Source organism: Poecilia reticulata, linkage group LG17, assembly GCF_000633615.1.
Source record: "Poecilia reticulata strain Guanapo linkage group LG17, Guppy_female_1.0+MT, whole genome shotgun sequence".
Taxonomy (NCBI): domain Eukaryota; kingdom Metazoa; phylum Chordata; class Actinopteri; order Cyprinodontiformes; family Poeciliidae; genus Poecilia; species Poecilia reticulata.
This window is the reverse complement of record NC_024347.1, coordinates 25,616,426-25,641,085: the sequence shown is the minus strand read 5'-3', so window position 1 is coordinate 25,641,085 and position 24,660 is coordinate 25,616,426. Positions and strand designations below refer to the sequence as shown.

At 35.8% G+C, this 24,660-nt stretch overlaps 1 protein-coding gene across 7 annotated transcripts in view; it reads right to left on the bottom strand.

Moving 5' to 3' along the window:
• Positions 1-24,660, bottom strand: part of pde1cb (phosphodiesterase 1C, calmodulin-dependent b) — a 107,179-nt gene that overhangs the window by 36,753 nt on the left and 45,766 nt on the right. For 2 of the 7 annotated variants that reach the window (XM_008434504.2, XM_008434505.2), the window contains exon 2: positions 17,767-17,793. The exons of the other annotated variants lie outside the window; for them this stretch is intronic. In XM_008434504.2, coding sequence (XP_008432726.1) covers positions 17,767-17,793 — 27 coding nt within the window. The remainder of the gene's footprint in view (positions 1-17,766; positions 17,794-24,660) is intronic. 7 annotated transcript variants of the gene reach the window in all.

The following is a 24,660-nucleotide window of genomic DNA, read 5'->3' as shown; positions in this document are numbered from 1 at the left end:
CATATGTTATCAGTCTGTTAAAGACAGTATTACCGATAGCAGTACAATTTGCACAATGCCTGTTTTGTTTAGTTTTCTTCTTGGAAAAAGTTATTAAAAACTAGTTTTTGTCTAAATTAATGTCCCACATAATGTAACCGGTAGTGTTACATTAGGTAGTGTTTATGATAAAAAAAATAAATTATCTGATCGGTATCGGTGAATGGCCCTCATGGGTGATCGGTATCGGCAGGAAAAAACCTGATCGGCACATCTCTAGTATTTTTGAAATGGAACACAAAAATACTATGGTTATCCCATGTCTATGAAACAGTGCTGTAGGTGCAAAGTGAGATTATACATGTTTTATAAATACCTTAATATRTTCACTAGTTATTGATGCAGTTACTTTTTCTTTTAAAATCATAAATTTTAGACATAACAAAGACACAACAACGAGAAAGAAAGATAACTTCAAATTCCTCCAGGACCATTTTGTCTTTTTTTGTTGGTAAAATATTTTTGCCAWTTCTGATCTGCAGTTCATARGAAGGAAAATATGGCAAACAAGGCAAAACAAAAATAAAATGAAACCAGATGACAGAACAGGAGATTTTAAAAGGAATGTTTGAAGATACAAGCAGAACCAAGAGATTTGGCAGAGCAAAAATACTAAATTATTAATTCAACGCAGAATGTTGAACATTCTGGGATCTCTGTGACAAAGTAAATGCAATTGTGCTAAATATCTATACTCCTGTGGAGATAGAGCTTTAAGAAAACGGGTTTCAGTAAATTCAGGCAGACACACAATGAATTAGCATAAGGCAAAGTGATGAAGCATTAAGCAGAAACACACAGAGGGTCCTTGATTTACCAGCAGCCTAGTCATCATAATAAAAGGCTGAATTTTCATATGCCACATAAAGTTTTATTGTCATTCTTATCTCTTTATGCATTCCCAGTGCAGCCTATGAATCTTAATTCATGCACGAGCTGAGACATGCAGATATGATTTAGTTTGCTCTCGTAATAACAGAGTAGAGTCCGGGCTGGCGAATATCTTGTTTGAAACAGAAAAAAATTAAATAAAATAATAATAAAAAATGGAAAAACTCTACTGAACTCTGAAGGAGAGTAAGAGTTCCCAAACTGCTTTAAGCATGCACAAATCTCCAATGTTAAAATTGTGGTCAGTCGTTTTACTGGTGGCAACATATCTGGGTTGCAGGTATTAGCGTGGTATAATTGTGATCCATGACATTCACACCAGTCTCAATCGTGTGAATTTAAATGAGCAGCCACATCCAAAATGGACCATGAGGGCTYCAAGTACTTTGAAAAACACTCATGACAGCATTGTTTCTATGAACATTGTGTCCCACCACTGCTATGTCTGCCACCAAATGAATCTCACCAAGCAGCTGAAATGAAAACCATATGGTTCTCCAAGACAATGAATATAATCCCATGATCAGGCCCACTGCACATAGAGATTGGAATATGATGGGCTTCTGAAAATTAGAAAAACAACTGTGGAGAAGCACTCACACCTCYWAATTGTATTTAGGGTGAGTGATTAAAGAAAATTGTAATTGTGTCTGACTATACCTCCAATCCAAAAATATACATGTCACATTGTTGTATAGAAGTACTATTGTTGCCTTAAACAAGGATGATGAGAATGAGAGGAAAAAGGAGAAAGCACATGCTAAGCACATCAGGGGAAAAGATACAATTATACTTTAAATGCAGTTCAATTCAAGCAGAATAAATTTTGGATTGTCAGCAATATCCTGGACTTTGGGAAACAAATTAGACACCTTTTCAGCWATGCTGACATGGTGAAATATCTAGAGCCAGCACCAGAATATAATTTTGACAATTGYTTTTWATATCAAAAATACAAAAGACAAGCTGTGGATCAAACAAAATGGAAAGGTTCAATAATTCTGCCCAGCATTTTATACTTCATTCATGAGTAAAATCGTATCAAAGTTGCTAACACTAAAGCTGTTAATATTRAATTTGCAAAGTGCATAAAAATTTTGTGCTACAGTACCTGTTCATGTGGAAGCATTTAACTGTCAAATGTTCGGCGCATGCAAGCTTGTGTTTGTTTTCAAGAGGCACGAAAGAAGAGCTGTTCTAAATCCAAACTACATTTCATTTAATCCCTGTGTGCAATTTGAAAATTCTGCGAAATAACTTGTTCTTGAGGGAAATAAAAACAAACAGCTTAACAAAGTGCTTTCATTCTGCTTGCACGCAGCTTTACATGATTGACAGTAAATACCGTGTCAGAAACAAAATTTGCAAACCTCTATTTACATGTGCATCAGTTTAACGTCATGTTTGTTTTGATCAGTAAGATCTATAGTAATTGTGAGGATGTGCACTGACAAAATTTTACTAGTAGAGTTTGTTATATAAATTTGTCAAATGGCCACTTGCTGTGGAATAAAATTAAATAATTATCAGTCATAATTATTACTACTGATCTTCACATTGATTTCCGTAGAAACTAATGGGCACAATTAGTTTCCATGAATGCAACTTCTATAAATGACAACTCCAACGTGGAATTTGAAAAAAAGCGACATGGGTAATTTAAATCTCTGCCCATGATTTGCACCATTAATTAGCAAATTACTTTTAGCAAAAGGTAGCCTGGGAGACGAGGTTAAACAAAAGCAAACAAACTTGGGCTAAATGTGTGAGCTTGCAGCAACGTAAACATCACAGCGGGTTTACATAATTTGGAATTTAATGGGCTCAGTTATGACTTTACATCAGTGGCTTATCACCTTGAACATCATGGGTGGGAGTATAAAAACAAGTCCTTTTTTAACTACATATAGAAAGACAAATGCCTGACAATCTTACACAGATTTTCAAAACGTGATTTTTAGCTGAAAGGAACAGTAGCAAGTGCTCACGTTTTCATGCATGTTGATATAATGAGAAGAGTGTAGCAATACACCGACCCCGATGACTTTACATTGAATTCACGCTTCTGCAACCATCGTTGGCATGTCACATCGTTTCAAGAAACGGATACTATCTTCCAAAATTTGTCCTTTTATTGAATGTTTTGTTTATTGTCAGTTATTAAAATATTGGCTAATATCTTGAGACGTATGCGAACTGAAATATTAATATCAATAACCAGCACACACTATGTGTATAGTAGACATAGTAAAACCTTAACAGTAACTCCTGCTGAATCATGTGGGATATGCCAGACCGCATGATTTCCTGCTGCAGCAGAATTATGTCTGAAAAATCCAACAGAGAACTCAGTCCAATAGTGTAAGGGAAACAAGTTACAAGTACAGACTCTTTCACTAGTCAGACTCAAAGTAGGGAAATGGAGGATGAGCAAATGGAGACAGCTGTTGAAGAGTTCATGGTTGGACAAAAATGGACAACAATAAGACATCTGTTGCAGTAGCAGCAACACTGCACGATTTTCCAGGAAGATTTTATCACATTACAAGAAGATCCTTTCAGTGCTTCATGTTGAGTGGGAGTGGCTGTCAATGAGATATGTACCAGTGTTTCATGTGTCACCCTGGAACAACCTACAAGCGTCATCTTTTTGACATTTTTTTTCTCAGTAGCCTGGTCATTGGATTGGCAGCTAAGGTCTTTAAAATCAATTTCTCATGAACAGTACAATAGGCAAGAAGAAAMAAGCTCCCTTAAACACCTCAATATGTGTTATTGGATTGAACAATTAAACAATTTAAAATGCTGTGCAAGTGGAAAGGGACTYTTTTAATTTTTTATTTGAATGCTCTGAAAATTTTGGAAAAACTTCTAAGTCTTGTAATTAGGTTGGGGTGTTGGCCAGTGTATTTTATCTGTTTATTCGGTGTTTCCTTGTTCAAAACAAGTTCATTAAATGCCAGTAATTCAATTACAATAATCTAATAAAATAAAACAAGATTTTCAAAGCWCATTGAAATACCATGTGAGATGAGTCATGCTGTCAGGAGATTAAAAAGTCTTTGTTTCTCTGTCTGCCCCAAATATATGCAATCACACTCCTGCATTAAGCGTACAGACATGTAATGGAAAACTCACGACAATCAACAATTCATTTCATAGATATGTCTTATGACTTAATATGACTTTTTTKGGATGGTAATACAGTGTGAATKATGTTTTTTTTCTTTGCATCTGCTTTTTAATTTCATTTTAGTATAACTACTTAACTAATTATACCAAGTTTAGCTACTTCGATTATATTGAACAGAAAATTGTATAAAAAAAAACAGATGAGCAACTACCAGAGACATTGTGAGACATTGAAAATCAAAAATAATCCTTATTGATTTGCCTAAAAGCTACTGAGTGATTAAAATACCATGGCACCTGACAGGTCAAAATTAGGACATACTCACATTTGACTACAATCTACATGATCTGCAACACTTTAAGCATCCTAAAAGCCTAAGAGTATAATAGGATCAGATTAAGACACTGTAACAGTTTTGTTTCACAAAGGTTTCAAATGTTATTTTAAGCTCAGCACTGATTAGCCACCACTGCAAACCCTGACCTATAGGGTTTGCACTGGTGGCTAATCAGCTAATGCCTCTACATATGTCTCTTTTACATATGCCTCTAAATCTAAACATAGTTGATTTTTAAGCTGTGTAAGTATTAATGTACATTTACTTCTTCTATGGTTATAGAAGTGTAACTATGGTGTGAGAGAGGCTTCTATTAAAAACCTTTAAAAACAAACCTTTAAAAGAAAAATAATCAGTGTTATGATGGCACAATTTACCATATAATAAGGAGAACAAATACCAAACTTCAACTGAAACCAGAGCTTTTTCTGTGGACCTCAGATAAAGTACCGTAAAAGTACGGGTCATTTACTATTAGATTTATAATGACATTCTCTTCTGTTTTTACCACCTGCTGGATGGGCTGCTGACCTGGCTTAGGACAGCTGGAAAACCATATATACTGGAGTTGCAGATGGCACACTTATAAAAATTTTCCATCAGCTTCTTTGGAATTCAATTGCTCTTCAACATCCTCAGGTACCACATATGTTTCTGTGCTTTCCCAACAGCTGAGGAGATGTTATTGCTCCAAGTCAGGTAATCCAAAAATGTTACTCCCAGGTATTTAAAGTTAGTAACTGCATCCAGAGTTTGGAGTGGTTTTGTCTGTTTCTTGGTACATGTTTACCCCCAGAGGGTTCCAGCCTGGACAATGTTGCACAAATTGTGCGACTGACTTTCAGTGTCCTTTAACGGATGACTGGAATGCTTGTCAGCATCACATAGGAGACCTAGAAGTCTTGAGAAAAGGGGTTGGGAAGGTTTTTGCTAGCATAACAGTTTTTAATAGGAATGGTGGACATGGCTTGTGGAACTCTAACTTGTGCACACATCCAGTCAAAGTATAACATCTTTAATTCAGCTTATTGCATATTTAAGTACTTAAAGACTGAGAGTAATTGAAATATATAACCTATACTTTAGAAATTGGCTTAAAAGTGTGTGTAGCATTGCACTCTAGAACTCAGTTGTGTTATTGTTGGACGGATATTTATATCACTGTCAACCATATAAAGATAACTTAGATTTATTTGAAAACAAAGAGTGGGAAAAGGGAGAAAATAAATAGAAAAAGGTAATGACAACACCACTATCCTTCCTATTCTACTCGTCACATTCAAGCAAACACATAGCTACACAAATAGATCAATAAAGCCTGAAAAGTGGTGCTCTCTGGTGAATGAGGCCATCGCTGGTCTGTCCTTCAACTAGGGAACAAAAAAGRACATCAGAATGCACTTTGCTTGGCGATGCGCCTCTTCACACAATGGACTGGGATGGAAAGGCCTTGTTACTGTATATTTTATTTGAGCTGAACAGCATTTTAAAAATGGACATTGTAGCATTTTACACCAATCATTGTCATACAGACATATGATTACCAAAGTGGGATAATGCAACAAGGATAAACTGTAGGATTTTCTGACAATTTAGTACTGAGGTACATATTGAACATTTTAAAATTTAAAAGTTGGTCAAACACATTATTGGATTAACATTGAAGATTACGTAAGAAGTTTTTTTTTTCTCTTACCAATATAAATATTACTTTCCATCATTCTTACTTAAATTTGATTGATTGATTGATTTAAATTTTATATGTGGTTTATACCATACTACTTCATTTCTAGGGCATTTAAAATACAACATAGCAGTACACCAAAGTCATGCATAAAAATATATAAAGACAAACAATACATCAACTTATAGTGAAATTTTTATTCTCTCACCCTTCAACTCTGAGAGACAATAAGCAAGTTCTAGGAACACAAATCGGTATTTCCTGATTACCTTTATGTTTGTTGTCGTTTTTTTCAGTAACAAGCACATAAAAAATGTTTTTGGACTTCTACCAGCTCAGTCTCTCTGACTCAGCAAGCAATTTATTACAAACTGGGAAGAAGCAGTGAGGCCTAATGAATCTGTGTTTTTGCTGATGCCGCAGATAGGATCAAAGCAGAACTTAACTTCAACAAAAAGAGCCACACACCCAACTGCCATGAAAGTACTCTTCAGCAAATTAGATATAATAGTGACATGATGAATGTCTACACATGTTTTTGGACAAAAACAAAATATGAGAAATAAGAAAAGGTTTATAAACTTTTTTTTCTTTTTTTTTAAATAAAGGGAAACTTTTACAGTCCTCCACTTACTTCTGCCAACACTTATTTTCCAAACCTTTTAGTATCTTTTTGATATCTTGGAGTCTTAGTAACTCACTATTATTGCAGGTTGCAGTATATATGAGAGGCTTCACATTACACTGCCTTGCTACCAGAAATAATCTACTTTAGGAACCCAAGCACCTGTTGTCTCTGTACAAAGGGGATGGAGTTGCACTAACAACAAGTAAACAAGATAGAAAGCTCCATACTAACAGATGGTGTACATGCACTATCTTTTAAGATTCAGTTTGAGTGCCATCTCCTGTGTGAGTGACTGACATGTTTTCTATGAACATCAGAAGCCTAAAAAATATTGTTGAGCAGATATTAAAAAACAGCTGACATTTTTTTTTATTTCTGTAGCTTATGTTTAATAACTCATACTCAGTTATTTCAACATATTGTGCTTTATTTTGATCAACAAATTCATGTAATACTGAACTTGTATGTATCTTGGTGCAGGTAAGATTTTGTATTAGTCATACTAATTTTATTAAGTATCAATACATACTTTTGCCTATATTTACTCTGCATCATCCTAGCTGAACAAAACCCAAATACTCATGTGTTACTGTTTGACTGAATGCAAATTAATCTAACCGAAACAACATAATTGACCGGGTAAGTCTGGCAAACACACTATTAATTTCTTCCATTCATTATCAACTATTAGTACCCATTGATTAATATCACCCTAATCACATCATGAGTTAACTGTGACTAGCCCCATTCTCTGAACACCTGAGTTCAATTTTCCTAGTCACACCTTGTCTACATTACTGCTATACTTGCAAAATTACAATGTCACTCAAACATAATGTGTGACAAAATGAAGTAGGGCAAAACAAATAAACAAAAAAAAACAACACATCTACAGAAATAAAAACAGGAGACCAAAAACAAACACACTTATCAGTTAGTTAAGGTTTAGAAAGCATTTGGAGCTCCAACGAACCACAGTAAGAGCCATTACTTAAAAATGGAGGACACATGAAACAGTGGTGAACCTCACAAGGAGCAACCAATCCACCAAAATTACTTCCAGAGCCAACAGAAAATGCCATCTTAAGGTACTTTAGAAGACAAGTTCAATTCATATCCAAATTCCTGTCAAATCATTCTAATATTATCTATAAAATGGCCTAAAATGTGTGGTCTCTTGACTACTTGATTACATACCCAGTGTCTTATCTTATTTTTACCAGAAGGCAATTAACAGCAGTCTATACAGAAGCAAATGTTCAGTCAGTGGGATGGGCTTTGGTGGAAATGAAGCAAATGGTTGTTGAATGGTTATTGAGTTGTGCTCAAGCTTGGCAGGCAAAAGGTAAAGCAGCAGAATTATATACTTTTAATACTTTTGTCAAAACTTATATATATATATATATATATTCCAGTGGAAACTAGCTACCACTACCCCATGCTCTTTAACTGACAGTTGAATTCTTATATGTATATTCCCAGATGGAAATGTTCCATTATTTTTTTTTTCTTGTCCTTCAAACTTTGCCTTTTAAAACATGGTCCTATTTAAGTGTTGCTGTAATTAAAATATGATGCTTTTCAATTGTGTCCCTGCCATCAATTTATTTGGTACATATAAACAACCAAATAAAAAAAGAACCATCAATAAAAGGCAATTTAAGTGAATAGCTGAAGTATTCTGATTAAGCAATTTGAAAATGACTTCAAATATTTAATAGCTGATATGGTGAATACATAACAACCAATATTTTTCATTATGAGTTTGACATTTGAAAATAACGTCAAACAAAACTCAGCAAAAGTCAACCTATCCCTTTAAGTCTTCTTGAAACAGCATGTCTCCATCAAACACCATGGTAACCAAAATTAGTATTCCATTTGACTCAATTACGCTTCATTATGTTCAGCAGGAACAAGAAGAGGAGAGGATTGTTAAGCTCCTAGGAGACTCTTCTTCTTCCTCATTCCTTTTCTTATTTTCGTTTCCCTGAGCGTCACTCATTTATCTGAGATTGCTGAACTGGGAAAGGAGGTCTCAGCAAGACGCAGCCATTATAATGAGAGCCTTTGCATATGAAGCACATGCTGTGATAAACTTATCAATAAACAGTTTTTCTAGCATCTGCTTACGTCATTCTGTGGCGTTACTTTTTAACCCTTTATATGGACCACTAATAAAAATAAATGCTCTAATAGGCAGGGTAAAGTATAGCAAAAATATTTTTTAAATACAAAGTGATTGAATCCAATTTGATTTACACCAACTGCAATTCAATGCAAATAAATGTTATTCTTCAACATAATATGATTTAATGTGATTCAATAAATTATGGTCAGACAGTCCAATTTCAATAGGAATCCTGCTTTACAACTAAATAGCAACAATTATTCATGCAAAGACTAAAATAACCAAAATATATTGGTAAAACCACTTCATTAAATTACAAACTTGTCAGCAATTCACTGTATAACATGCCATAACATATAATAAGGTGCTTCTTCAGAAAAACTTGATCAACATGATCTGACTGAATTCAACTGTGCTGAATCACTGAGATCTTAAAAGCTCTTTACAGTAACAACTTTTACAAAGCAGTCCACCCACAAAAACAATACTCTTGCTGAGCTCTCTCTTGCTGTTTATAGATCACAGATCAAGCTGGTGATATCCTCCACACATGTTAGTTTTCAGAACTCCTCTTGTGACCAAAAAAAGGCATAGAGAGGAGCTTGGCAGCACTTATGCAGAAAACTAAGGCTGGACATGCTACAAGGTAGAACAAATTAACTGTGTCAGGCATCCTGAGTCCATTGATGTGCTCTGTCTCTGTGCACATCAGTGCAACCCTTCCAAGGTATGTAAAATAGAAAGACATTTTTGCTGAGTGATTTTAGGAAAACCTCCAAGTTGTGAAATGGTTACAAGTCTAGGACTGAAGTGCACTGAGAATGAATAAACAAAACTCACTAAAGTGCAAATACTTCCTCAATATGTGTTAATGTCATTCTGCTGTGGAGTCATTCCAAACATAGAAAAATACAAGATGAGTAGTCTAGTCTAGTCTATCCAGCTACTGGGAAAAAACAAAATTCATAACTTACATCTCAGCAACATTGTCCTATTAAAATAGTTGGATCTGGCAACATTGAAACGCATAATAATAAATCTGTGAAATATTGTTCAGCACAGTCACGGTTCATTTTTTCCTAGAATCCTCCAGCCTCTGATCCCACAAACTATTTGTAATCACTACAACACATTCTCAAGCCAGGAAGTCAACTCCGACATCACTCAGCCAGTAGGGGGCTGTGATTACCTTGCTTGAAGGCTTAGATCTGTGAAAAACAGTAGATTTATTCTAACCTTTAATGTCAGACAGCGAGACACATTGGCAAGGTGAAAGGCACATAAATCTTGGCCTTAGGTGTCATGTAAAAGAGACCAAAGTTAATTTAGCTGCACTCACTCCTATTTTCATCTCAAACAAAATGCTGCCAATGAGGAAAAATAATATCAAACTCCACCAGAATTGCCATCATAAGAAGAGCCGGACAAGATTTAAATAGCAAATGTAATTTTTCCTCTTCAGGATTTACCAGATTTTACAGATGCATACAATAACCACTGCATCTAGATTTCATTCAAAAACTGCATCTAATAACAGCTACTCTAGTGATTTACTCATGTCATACACATGTATGGCATGGTTATCTTAGTTATTTACCGCCTACCCAAAAATGCAAACTTACCCACACATATCTTTTAGTTCACTTTAAAGAACATCAGTTTACACCGACTAATCATAACATTATGTGAAGTGGTTGGTTCATTATGGCACCTTGGATATAGTAGATGTTTTGTAAGAAAAAGTTGATGGCATAAAAACTTGTACAGGCAGGAAAATGGGCAAAGAACTTCCAAAACTGCAACTCATGAGTTTCTGATCTTGAGTGATGAAAAGTGACCCAAAGAAGAAAAAGTTTTAACCTGCCAACTTAGTCAAGGGCAGCCAAGGCTTATGACTGCCTGTATGAGCTAATCCAACAGGAATTATAGTTTACAAAGTTATTCTAGATCCATCTGAGTACTCATGGTGATCCCTGTCCAACACCAAAAAATCCAAATAATTGGTAAATCAGACGATCAGAACTGGACAAAACAGCAAAGGTGCTGTTGTTTGAAGAATCATGTTTATTTAAATACCCTGGATGACCTGGCACTTGTGTGTCATGGAACAGATAATATCAGGCTGAAAAGCCAGCAAGCCTACAGAGGCTTTGTGATGTTGTGCAGACAATCCTTTACCAGGAAACCTTACTACTAATATCTTGATTCCAGATACCACTGCATTTATTTTCTAAAGATGTTTAGAGGAGTTTATCTCTTGAATAGTTGGGCTCTGTTAACACCTATAGAAAAACCAACACCATAACACAGGTGGCCATAATGTTATGCCTCATCAGTGTACTTATAATAAAACCTAAAAGAAACATTATATCACGACTGAGTTTGTTTGTGAGTATCAATATGTCATGTTTTCTCTTTAACCCAGCAATGCATTATTTGATTACATCTCCAGTCTTTGACTAAATTGAAACTATCTCAGAAAGTCAACATATGTAAGATTTATCTGAAGTAAACTATGTGTTCAAGCTATTAGGTCTCAGTCTTCAAGAATGTGATTGTATAACAGTGACCTACTGGACTCAGTTTATTTTCTGGAGAGGATGTTTAGTCAAGCATGTCCAGGGGTGCATTGAAAAAAATTGACACAAAGCAGATTTCTAAGTGCTTTACTGGAAGGATTTCCTGCTCTACGGATAGCATCACAAAAGACACTGGTATGTTTATTCACGCGCAAACTCACTAATGGAAAACTAATTCATGTTTCATAAAAATTTTACCAGGTATGATGTATATTTATGATGTAACAGKAGCATAAAGATGTGACTTTATATGTTATTTTACAATGTCTGATCTTTTACCATATATTGTTTACATAGAGCAGACATCTAGCTCAATTATTTGCTGAACTTTCTTATTTGTCTGCAAGTGTCCTGAATAATTAAATGTAATGTAACCATAAATATTTGGAAATGAAAAGTTCCCTCAAAGCAGGCAGAACTCAATGTTGTGAATAATTTTTTTATCTTTTTGCTTTTCCATGAAGACGCAATTTTCAAGATATAACTTTGAACACTGCATTAGCTATTCAAACATACTATATATCAGATTTATAACTTCTACAAGGTTCAAAATTATTGGGCTAGTTGGATATAAATAAGGTTGTTGTTGTTGAATGGGAGGGGGGTGACAGCAGATAACTGCAAGGCATCACACATGAGTACACACATTCGGCAAACAAAATGCTGGTGAAAGTACATGGTCCCTATTCATATTATCACATAGTAACCCTTTTTCACCCTTCCTAAAAATATGCAGACACTAGCAAATAGCTGCACATCTCTGCTCGTCTCGCACTTGAACAAACAGCCAGCAGGGACAAGGGTAGAGGTGGGATGCTTAGTGGAAGTGTGGATATAAACAACCAGATTAAACGGGACAATCTGCGACATAAATCTACAATAGTATTTGCTGCAGGCAACATGAAGAGGGAAGCCTGGCGACCTGGCACCATGAAAACGGGTGATGTTTATATAAGCTCATCTTTGCTATAGACTCAACTCAGAATAAAAGGATATAATTTAATATTTGTACTCCACCTTCAGAATAGCAATACACATAGCTCCGCAATGTCTTAGAGAGAAAGGTAACCAGGGAAAAATAATCTGTGTAGAAGCCCTTTAGTGTAAAATGACAAGAGAGCACTTACATTAACACGTGACGTCTTTATTACCTTTGTTTAACAACTGTGGAATATTGAGTCAGAATAAAAGTTCCAACAGAATCCCAACAAAATTTCTGATAATCAAAGTTGAGGACATTGCACATTTTTATGAAATATTCAAATATCTACATTTAGAAATGTATATATGCATTACACGTAGTGAAAAATTAAGTTGCTTTAGAGTTTCTGAGCTGAATTTAACTCAGTTGTAAAAGACATTTAAGCTCAGAATGTCAATTTTCTTCAATTAAGTACTTTTTAAAATACATTTAAATTAGCAATGTTTGCTTACACTGTGCAGAGTAATATGACTATATCTCATAGAACAGTGACATTTCTAGGCAACCTCAAACTATATTACTGGATTAAAAATGTAAAAATTAAAATGTGGCATGAATGTGAAAAATCAATACTCCCTGCTAAAAACAAACAACAAAAAAAATGCAAACTTTTAAGTTCTACAGCATCTACAGTATCTGACTGTGAATGAGTGTCGTAGCTTCATGTATAGATTATGTCTACTGCTTTCCAAACTTTTAAATTCACTAAATAAGATAGATCATATTGCACATACATTAACACATAAAAATAAAAACATATAAACGTTTGTATAATCCAGGTTTCTAGGCATCATCCATGGTGCAAAGAGGTTCAATTTGATCAGATCTGAAATAATGATGAAGACACTTTGAAGAGACTTGGTGAAACCAAATAAAATTGAGATGTTTGTATGCACAACACTAGTGTATAAAAAATAACTTTTACTTCTCCATAGTGGTATTTTTTTTATTAACGTTGTCTATTTATTCTGTAATAGTATCCTGCTGAATAATCTTTTATGAATCAAAATAAACAAAAAGTTTACAAAAATGTATTTACTGTCAGTATGAAGCATTTACTTTACTTTTCCTGACATCAGTTGCTTCTAAAATAGAAATAATGCAACAGTGTTCAGCTTAGAAAGGATTATGGTACAAGAGAGGGAGCTTGGTCTTTTTTTCGAGGTAACATTTGTACATCAAAAGGCCAACATCGTGTATGCATCAACATTTTTTTTAAAAGAAAGGTGCCTTTGAAGATCTGCAATGATTAGAAAACTGTGATGGGGTGCAAACTGAACTAACTCTGGTGGTTACCTGAGAGAAAAAATGAGCACCTGATGTGGAGAAGCACAGTGGGGGATAAAGAGAGGAAGAAGAAACAAGAATGGTAGAGAAGAATGTAATTAGCCCAAGCTTGGAGATTGCTAGAGTCAGGTAATTACCACTCTAATCATCAGGTAGTTGGGAAGAACAGAAGAGTGGGTGACAGGAGTGAGGAGAAAAAGAATGATCATCCTGAGAGATGAAAACATTTTTGATGAAACATTCTTGAGTAAATTCATTGCTGGTAATGTCTGAACATGAGACCAATAGCTTTCAGTTGAGTTTAGTGAATAAACTAACAATGCCAGACAATAGTTTGATTTTATGAAAAGCAAATCTCTCAACTACTGCCCCTACCTTAATTCTGGTTAACATGACGTATCTTTGAAACATGAGTCAATGAGATCTGTTTCACGTGTCATCGGTCAACCTTTATTTATGATTCATTATCTGAACACCACCATCATTGTTATTGCCTCTTTGGAATTACTGGTTTACTTTTTGAGAAATAATTGTATTTGTTGCAGCCACTAATCCAAACATAAAGCCAATGAAAGCATTCCCCGAATGAATCATCTTCAGCAGAGTGCTCAATAGCTGGTTCCTGACCGATGACTCTGAACCACAGGAAAAAGCACAGAAAGGCTCGGGTTAATGGCATTTAATTGGATGTTCTTGAATAGAAGCCAATGACTGGATTTTCTACCCAATTACTGGCATTAACTAAAGAGCTGAATTGTCTCTTGTGACTCTAGGTTTGACAGTGTCTGTCTTTCGCTACACAGCTCTTGATCTTTATTTGCTCCAGCGCATTATTTCCTTCCAATTCTCCAGTATTTTCGTTTTAACAATGGGATTGCTTTGGTACTATCAGTTTTGTGAACTACCTATTGCATGTGTTGTATTCAAAAGCAAAATTGCATCAGTAGGTTGCAGGATTATTCCCAATCTCACATTTTTAGTCCACAAAAAAAGCCATTCCAGTTTCACAAAAAGGCTACAAGCTCGTCTTATTCAGCTTTTACAATTCAATGTGATGAGTTCACACTAAACTTATTGATGCTTGATAATGTCACCACACAATCATAGCAGAATTCATGAAATGACAGATTTATCCAGGATAGAGAGTTTTTAGACAAAAATGAGTCAACATTAAAAGATTCCCATAATTGATTTTTGTTGCAGTTTCCAACCCTCATTTATCCTATTCTTCTTCTCTTCCAAGCTGTAATTTGTTTTTTTATTTTTCGCTGACAGTGCTACTTATGTGTATTCTTGAGTTGCCGTAAAAAGATATCTAATAGCTGGGATAAAGAAGTACATTTCCTATATCAAATAAATTAGCAGATGTTTCCAAGGAATATGATGTAAAGAGCAGAAGAAGAGGAAAATAAGTTAGATTTAAGTGCTTTTTATTAAAAGAAAAAACATAGCAAAAGATCAGGCATCACATAAAGTTGTGATGGTTGCAATGTGACAGACTGAAAAAGTTTATGTGGTATGAATACATAAGCAAATAACTTTACATGAAAACATTCAACCTGCTTTCCTCCTTCAGCTGATTACTTCTTTAAACATTTCTAATGATGTCTAAATCACCATCCGTCTTTGCTATCACTGCCAGCTGCATATACGTTAAGTCTTGCTCTAGCAACAGTAACTAAGTGAGGCGGGACTTAAAAACCTGTCTATTTCTGGGGGGGGCAGGGGGGTGAAGCAGAAGAAACAACAAAAGTATGTAATTCAGAATTAAAAACCTGCTTAAAACCAGCTTTATATTAAAGACAGCAGTACAGCAGAAAACATGGAACTCTACATGTAATTCATATTTTGGCTTTTTGACAACAGAGTAGGTCAAACAACCTAAAGCAGATGCTTTTGGTTTTTCCATCCCTTGTATGTGTAACCCCTTCTGTACACATACACAAGGACACCCCCACAGAAACAGTCTTCTCCCATTGCTGCATGCCTCCCTCTGTGAAAAGGGCCATCTCCATCTCCATCTGCAAGTGCGAGGGGCTGYCCTGGTGTGTCAGTAATGACAATGTCCCAGTGTTCCTCTCTGCCAATTAGCCTAGCCGTAATTACACAGACACATATGGAGCTGCCAATCACCCAGCTCCTCCGCAGAAGGAACTCCCCCGCCCACAAAAGAGAGCGAGAGACACAGAGAGACGGAGACAGGAAGAGCAAACGGGTTCCCAACAGCTGCTTCTGTAGTGCTCTGGAAAAACTCACACTGTTTCAGTAAGTAGGAAGAGGAGGGTTCAGTTCAATTACTCCGACTGTGTGGCAATCCCACGGTTTGCATGAAAAATATCATGAAACCATATTAGAGACATCCTTCCTTGACAAAGGTTTTGAGCTGAGCTCTGTTTTATGGACTAGTTTCGGTTTTCCTTTGGGTGTTATTGCAGTCCTAAAAAAGGACAGGACTCTTATGAAATATCCCCAAATAAAATTAAGTGCATACAGTTGACTTCAAGAGTCTGAACTTGATCAAGATTTGATTACTTCATTTCATCTTAAGCTGTATGTGTAGGTTCACTTTCATACTGAAAGCTAAAAATCCATTCCAGTCTTTTGTAGTCTCTAATGAGTTTTCATCCCAAGATTGCCAAACTCCATCCATCTTCCCATGGACCATTACCAACTTGCTAGTCATCGCTATAAAAAAGAGCATTCCCACCACATGATTCAGCAATTATCAAGTTTCACAGTAAAATGGATATGTTCAAGATGATTGCGTTAATGTTCAGGTTATAATTCGTCATCAATTATAACTTGACACTGAAGTGCTGTATGAGATTTTTGAGGGTTAGCATGCTGTTGCATAATCTAAGCCAKCTTTAAACTCAAATGATTTTATGTCTGTCTGTCTTTGTTGGTTGGTCTTTGTAGTGCTTTTAATTCGCGTAAGATCTCGAACAAGTCAATGTATTGTCTATAGTACAGCTGTGTTTCTAAAAGCTGTTAGTTGCACTGGATAGCATTTAGGAAAATGAGAGTAAAAGGGTTTGAATACAAATCCAGATATGTATGCTACAACTTTGCACTAGTTTGTCTTGATCTATAACATAAAATCCCAGTAGCAGACAGGGAAAGTTTTGAGAATGGCAGGAAAAGCCTGAAAAAGGTTTAAGAGCTACAAATTAAGTTTAAGTGTAAGTAAGTATACTCTTGCAAAACACAACATATCAGTGTTTGGTTTATCAGTCATTGCTTATTCATGGACTTGAACAATGTTTGTGTCAATGTGAAAGTTTTATAGTGTTGGTATGTATTTTATCCATTAAAATGACAGGTTACAAAAAATCTGCAAAGACTTTTCAATAAATGAAAGAACCTCAAGCAATGCTTAAATCTAGATTGTTCCTTTATCCTTTGTCATTAATTATTTTCTACCTTCATCCTAGTAAATAAATTAAATCATATTCAACTTTAATGGAAGCTTGATTTCCCCAGAGTATCTCCAACTGAACACAACAAATGAAAGTTTCATAATGAGGAAGATAACATCTTCACTTGTCATTCATCAACCTTTCAAGTGCTGCGTGTTGTTTATACAGTAAAGCATGTCACCATAATTTCTATCCATTAAGGAGCTAGTTATCTGGCAATAACAACACATTGACCCATCAAAATGAAACACTCAGAGAGTGAATGAAAGAGTAGTTGTCAGTTTATTCACATGACAAGGCTTTACTCTTTCAGCTGCTAGCTGTCAGCAGCTGAGCATCTCTGGGAATGTACGCGGACGAATGGAGGCAAGAATAATAACTAAAGCAATAACAATAAACACTTATTAAGCTAAACTTATGTAAGATGGCTAAAAAGTGCTCAAACAGGAAATGAAACTATAATTAATGAATAAAGAAGGCAATATGATGGTAGTAGGTTCATGAGACCTGGTGATGCAAGTGGGAAGAGGGAAGATATATTGTGAAAGATCAAGTAAAAAAGGGAAAAATTGGGCCAAGACGATGAGCAGGAAGAAGAAATCTGAGCGGGAAGGAGGCGAAGGGGGAGAACGCAGAATCCCAGTTGCAAACCTTACCTCTGGGACGTCTTCTTGTATTTGCGCCTGCCAAAGAAAACAAATAGGGGAAAAAGTGAAGCATCAGACAAAACAAAGATCGGAAACATGCAAACCGCTCAACACCAACTGATTTATTTTTAAAGCATGCAAAAGATTTAAGAGAAAGGGACATATACAGTCAAAGGTAGTAGTGCTGCCTTGTGTATTATTCTTGTACTATCTTGCAATCTCATGCGAGTGTATCATAAAAAGTTTGGCTTTCTCACATGTGAAAAAAGCAGCAAAAAATTCTTAACGTGAAATAATCTTCAGTATAAACATCAGAGTAAATGCAATAAACTTATCTTTTCTATAATCAAAACATCAACACAAAGGCAAATGGGGATCAGGCTTGCAGATCATTTACTGGGTACTATTATGGTAGTAAAATGGCATATCTATATTGAACACATTTTAAAAATGCACAAAACAACTTACAACTTTGCAACTAAGGTGTAAACTTTACAATTAAGGTGTTCATTCGTTAGATTTATGCTTCATCTCAGGTGCTCTAGGACCTAATTAAAGGAAACAAACATGCTGATGAATAGGTTGGCATTGTTCTGTGGACCAGAGTGGGTATGAACCAGAGACAGTGAGGGCAAGGGCTTTTTGAGGAGCAAGGGAATAAGAATGTAGAACTATTTTCTTGTTAAATGTAGTTTTTACAAAACCATTTACAGTCAGATTATGGTCCTGAGACCATAGTTGACAATATTGCTAAAAAAAAAATCAATGCTCGTAAGACTGCAGCCAACCTTCCAGGATGTGGATGAAACACCAATTGGAACCATGGGGTCAATCATAAAAGTGAATTCACCAAATCGCATGTTGACAAGCAGCAAAGATGCTGGGATAATATTTATATCCATGATACAAACATATTGCCACATTCGTTCTATTATTAGAACGAATGTTCTAATAACATTTGTTCTAATAATAGAACGAATGTTATTCGTTCTATTATTTTTCGGAGGAAAAATGAAGCTTTTAAATAAACTAAAAATTCTTGAGTGGAATTAACTTTTTATCAAATTTTAAGCTTACCAGTGTTTTTTTCATATTAAAATTTATCTTGGTAAAGCTTTCCCTAATGTCAATAAATGGTGCTCGAATAACAGGGGAAAAAAAGGGAAGTGTAGAAACTTTTACCACTGCACCAACAGGGAGTGATGCATGTGGTCAGTTTTTCTTTTTGACCATTACAAAGCTAAGTGATAACAACACACTTTGGTTTGGAGTTGGTCTGTTGCATCTGGCACTAGTACCTTTGAATCTGTGCCGGGATCAAACAAGTCTGACCATCTCTTTGGCCATGCTATCTTCATTTGTTTAATTGCATGAAATTTTCTACAGAATTTATTATTGAAGCAAAGACTGATTTTCCAGTTGAGAGATGATGATATATTTTTGCAAGGTTAAGGTTCTTTCAGAGATTGTTTTTTTTTTTACATCTTTTGTGAAGGCATACCAGCAAACTTGTCCACATCTATAAATGGGCCACTGTCAAATTTAGCATGCAGTGCATTCATAGCTTCCACCCAAAAGGCTGCAAATGCCTGCAATCAGTAAAGCAGGTGTGGATTAAGAGAGGCGTAATGCTATGCAAATAAAATCTGAGCACATGTTTATCACACACACCTGCCGCCCAGGACACCCAGCTGACTTTACCATGACGCACACACTCATATTAACACACCAAAACTCACATCACTTTTCCTAACATTGGCCTAAAAACACCCACACCTCCACAAAATGTTAACAGCATGGCTCTGGATGATTCACAAGCATACACTTACATATTTGCTCATGACAGTAAAGTAAAGATAGATGGGTTAGAGCAGTGTTTCTCAACCATTTTTGGGCCAGCGCCCCCCTAGCCTTTATCCAGGTTCTTCACCGCCCCCCACCAAAGAATTTGTAGGCTACTTTGCACTGACTATTATTTTATCATTAATATTACCATCACTATTGTAGATGTTTTGATTTTTTATGCTTGTTTCTGTATTTATCATCAAAAGTAATTTCCCAGAGAACAAAAAAGCCATGGGAATAGAAATTATTTTCACAGGCGTCTACGAAAAATACAATGAATGGACATTCAAGTTAAAATCTGTAGGCCTAACAGCAGCCAATCTGAGTGGAAAAAATATTCTTATTCTTTGCCATTTTCTAGTTGTTAAATATTCCACAAAATGACCAGATAAAAGATGTACAACATGCCAGTTTAAACTTTGAACTATTTGCAAAACAACTGTGCTCTTCAACATTAAAAGATGGATAGAACTGTAACTGTAACTGTAATCATAACTCTTCTTCTCTTCTTTCTCTGAGTTTCTGTTGGTGGAGCTCTGTGTTACTACCTTCAGGAGAATGGGACATCAGAGTATCATCCATAAAATTTCACCCACATGGCATTCATTGTTCAAACAAGTGATGTTATTGGAAAAACAAAAGTTCCAGATCCTTTTAATGCCATACAAATATGAGACAGAAACATGGATTATATCTTTGTATAGATCTGTCTATTGATTTATAGATTAATAGTTTTACTGGACAGAAATAGCAAAGAACAGATATGGTTCTTAATTAAATCCTAATGAGTCAGATTGAAAGTGTCATGGAGCCTCATGACATTAACACTGACATGAGAAATAATATTAAAGAAATATATCAAATCTAATTAAAAACATAAATAAGTGATCAGTTCTTTACTGTTATGGTCTGTGAGATATATTAATTATCAGTATTAAATATGGTCTCAACAAACCCATGGCACTTCAATAATATTATTTTACCTTTTATCTGGAAATAGTGTCTATTTATTCTTGGCATACAGTCCTCTGTATTAATTATTGCTCGAAAGGCCTTGCCATACAGTTTATTCCTCTGTATTTCCTTAAGTTTCTTAGTTTATTCTTGCATTTTGTTCATTCATTTCCATTTAGTTTTCCTTTATTAGTATTATCCTCTCTTGGTTTATTGCTATGTCCACTTTAGTTTCTTTCCTGTTGCTAGATTTATTTTATCTTTTATTGACGCTCACCACCAGTAATCTTCACTCATCACCTGCTGCGACGCCTAATCGTCATGTGTTTCACATCATGTGTTGATTTTTTACTGTTCAGCGTCGGATTCTCTGTTTTTATGCCATAATTCACATCTAGTTCGTCTCTCCGTTTTATGTCCTGCATTTCCTGTTTCAGAGTTTTGCGCAATGTGCGCGTCATGTTTTTTTTTTACCCCCTAAGGTGCAGGGCGGTCGGGAAGCGTATCAATGGGGAAAAGGTAGGCCGACATAAACCTTTTAAAACAACGGAAACAATTTCGGTATTTTGATTTTTGAAATTTAAAAGTGCTGTGTTGTTCCATCACACCCGTTTCATACCAGACCACTTACAGCACCGGCGTTAACGCTATAAAACAACCGCTGTCCATTGTGGTATCACTCTTGGAGGGATTTCTTTATTTAAATGGATTCATTTTTCAGAGGGATACAAAGTGAGGGTATCGTGATTTTAGTAATTACATGTTTATAAGAGTGATTTTCTGTTGCCCTTCCATGGAAGCGTGCAACCTTCAAACAGAAATAAAACACTTTTTAATATAAGTTGCTGCTTAACATGATCACAGAACTGCCAAAACATATGTACAAAAATCCTCAATAAAACATTAAATATTTGAAAATCAGACACCAGACAAGTGAATCACAGCAACGTCATCAGCCGGTGTAACGCTGACCTGATGTGGTAAAGCTACTAGCAGGAGCGGAGATGTGCCAAGAGCTACAAACACTGAATATAAGGAGAGCTGCCATCGATACAGTTGCAGCCAAGAATGATTTAATGTTACACAATACAGTTTTAACAAGTTGCTCAAAGTCTAAACTGGTATTGTTGTGCATTTAAGGTGTAAAGTTTACCTTCAACCAAATGCCCCCCAAAGGAATCCTAGCGCCCCCCTTTTGTAAAAATTTCCGACAGTGCCCCTGCCGTCCTCTGAACACCCCCCRGGGGGCGGTACCGCCCACGTTGAGAACCGCTAGGTTTGAGGAAACTGGGAGGCGATTAGTATGAGGGGATATATTGGTTGAACCAACCTCTGTTCTTAGGACTGCAGACATGGATTTAAATTCCAGTCAGGCACTATTCACAGCACTTAACTTGATTTGTTTCCCAGTCATTTTCTGTCTTAACCTTTTAGCGCTTGGAGTGAAACTGCAAGCTAAGGAGGTTATCCTACCCCAGAGAAATTGTAAAAGCTCCCCTGTGGTGAAAAAGAAAGATAAATCAATCTTCTGTGGGCCATCAAGCAATTAAAATTAACACCGGATTAATTGTCACAGTCAGATGCATGTCTCATTGACTGTTCAAAGAAAATTAGAAGCGAGAAGAGAAGGAGTTTTATGCTAGGATATGAATGAGAAGGATATTAATCTAGAAGGGAAACTGCAACATTAATATTTAACCTGTCACACCTTTTACTAAGCTTCCTCTATGGGTCATTAAGAAGGGCTTTCATCAGCTTGTATTCCAATGTCTTAGCATAGTAAGGACATTGGGTAAGATTGGTAAGGTAATTCCATAAAACACTGTAATTGATTGAAGTTTATGACTAAATCCCATCATAGGATGGACTCTGAAAGACCGCTGTTCATGGTGTTTGATATTTTTTTGTTCAGATATTGTTTTTACAAAAATGAATAATAAAACACAGTGAACATATCGTTAAGTTAAATTAAATGCCTACATTGAGAAATTATTGAACCTCTTGGTAAAGAGGTGTGGGGGGTTTTTTTGCCTCTTTTTGCTGTACATTGAGTTCTTGTCCAATCCTGCTTGTTACATCTGAGCTTGTTGCAAACGTTTAATATTATTGCCATTTTTGTAGATATGATCAGGTTTAGGTGAGTAGCCTTTATCAAAGTACCATTAACTTATTTATAAAGATCAACAAACATCTCCCATATTTGAATGGCAATTTCTCTTGTCTTTTCCATTTTGAAGCACAACTATGTGAAACATTTATTTAAGTTAATAAATAAATGTTTGGAAAATTCCCCAGGTTAATTTATTAATATAATTTTAAGTGTGGCAATAATACAGCAGGATTTTATTTAAAATGCTAAACTAATAAGATTCTCAATATTTAAGACTTTTTCACATCTTTACCAGAGCTGCACATAATTGTGGATGGAGGTTAATTATACGTTTTATGCTTCCATTAAGAAAAAATTTAATTGAATCTATCAGGAAGATAAAAAAAAAAATCAAAGTTTCACAATCTGTAAATGTAAGTGATGATTTGTGAAGCCAAGTCTTCTGCTGGTGTTGGTCCACTGTGTTTTTTCCAAGTCTGAAGACAACACAGTGGTGTACCAGAAAACTTCAGTCTTTCACTATCTGATGATGATGATGATTATATAGATGAAGAGATCAGATGCCAATGGTGATGACACCAGACCCAACAATGCAGCTATGACTAACCAGGTATAAGAAAACAATTTGATTTCACCAGAGTAATTGCCAATAACAATCATCCAGGATTTTCTTCCTTAAAGATGATGGTTTCCTACTTTTTCTCTAGTTTTATTACAATCTGTTGGATGTTTTATAACCCAATTTTGTTAGTTTCTGTTTTATCCTTAGATGTTTTGTGTGCTTGATGCATTCCAATGAATTGGCCTTTCTTAAACAGACTAACATCCCTCCCACGACCACAAAATGTGTCTTTCAACATGGCTGAGAAATTAGAAACTGCTCATTTCATCATATGGGCACTTGTGGCCATCGGAAAAATAACTGCCCATGCAGTAATTATTCAACATGTTTACATTTCAAGGTTTGAACTAGATGCTAGATACAGTGAAAGTCTCCATCATAACATTACTGCAATACAAGTGTTTTTTTATGTCTGTTCAGCGACAAAGTAGAGGTCAAATCCTATCGGTCATGTGCAGCTGCAGTGTCACACACACACGTCCCTGTATAGTTACCAACTCTGCAAGCTTTATGATAGCTGAAGGAGAAAGGTCTCTTTACCTGCAGTTATTATACAATCATAATTTCAGACTGGCCCATGCCTATTAAATATGTAAAAATAAATGTTGAGGGTATTCTAATCTATGAACTGTGTACACTTCAATTCAGCTGAGACCACAACACACCTTGTGCTTACCACTTATGGCCATTTTATGCTATGCAACTGTACATCTGATGTGTTTAAGTCACATGTTAGGCAGTAAAAACAAAGAATTCATTGTTATACGTAACTCAATTAATTCAGGCAGAGTGGGTCGATTTCCATTTAGAGTAATCTCTGCATTTCTTTTTTCTTTCATTAACTGAAAATAACAGTTATTCGACTTTTAAGTGTAAATAAAATGAAGAAAACTGTGCAATTTGTGTGTATTATCCCATGCAGAGAAGACATTGTCAGGATTTAGACGACTTCACTGAATGTGGAGCTGAGATCAAAGTCTCTGAAGTGAATTCTCTACCTGTCTCTCTGTAGATGATTGGTGTGCCAGAGACTGTGCCAGAGATTGTGGTGTGATAGCAACACTCACACATAAATCACACAGCTGCCAAACAAATCTCCATGGATAAGCTGGCAGCGCATAAGCACGCCATCAAATACACTCTGAAACCACTCTCCACTCTCTATCATTCACATCATCATATGGGCAGTGAAACTTTCCCCGATCTCCACACTCAAACACACTGCATAATGCTCATCTCTCCCTGCTGTGCACAACATGTGCGGCATGAAGTGTCAACATTTGTGGGGTTTGGCTCTCTTCATGAGATTAAAGGCTAATATTGTCTCTGACATGCAACAGGAGGCCTTTGAGCAACAAGAATCCTACAGTTA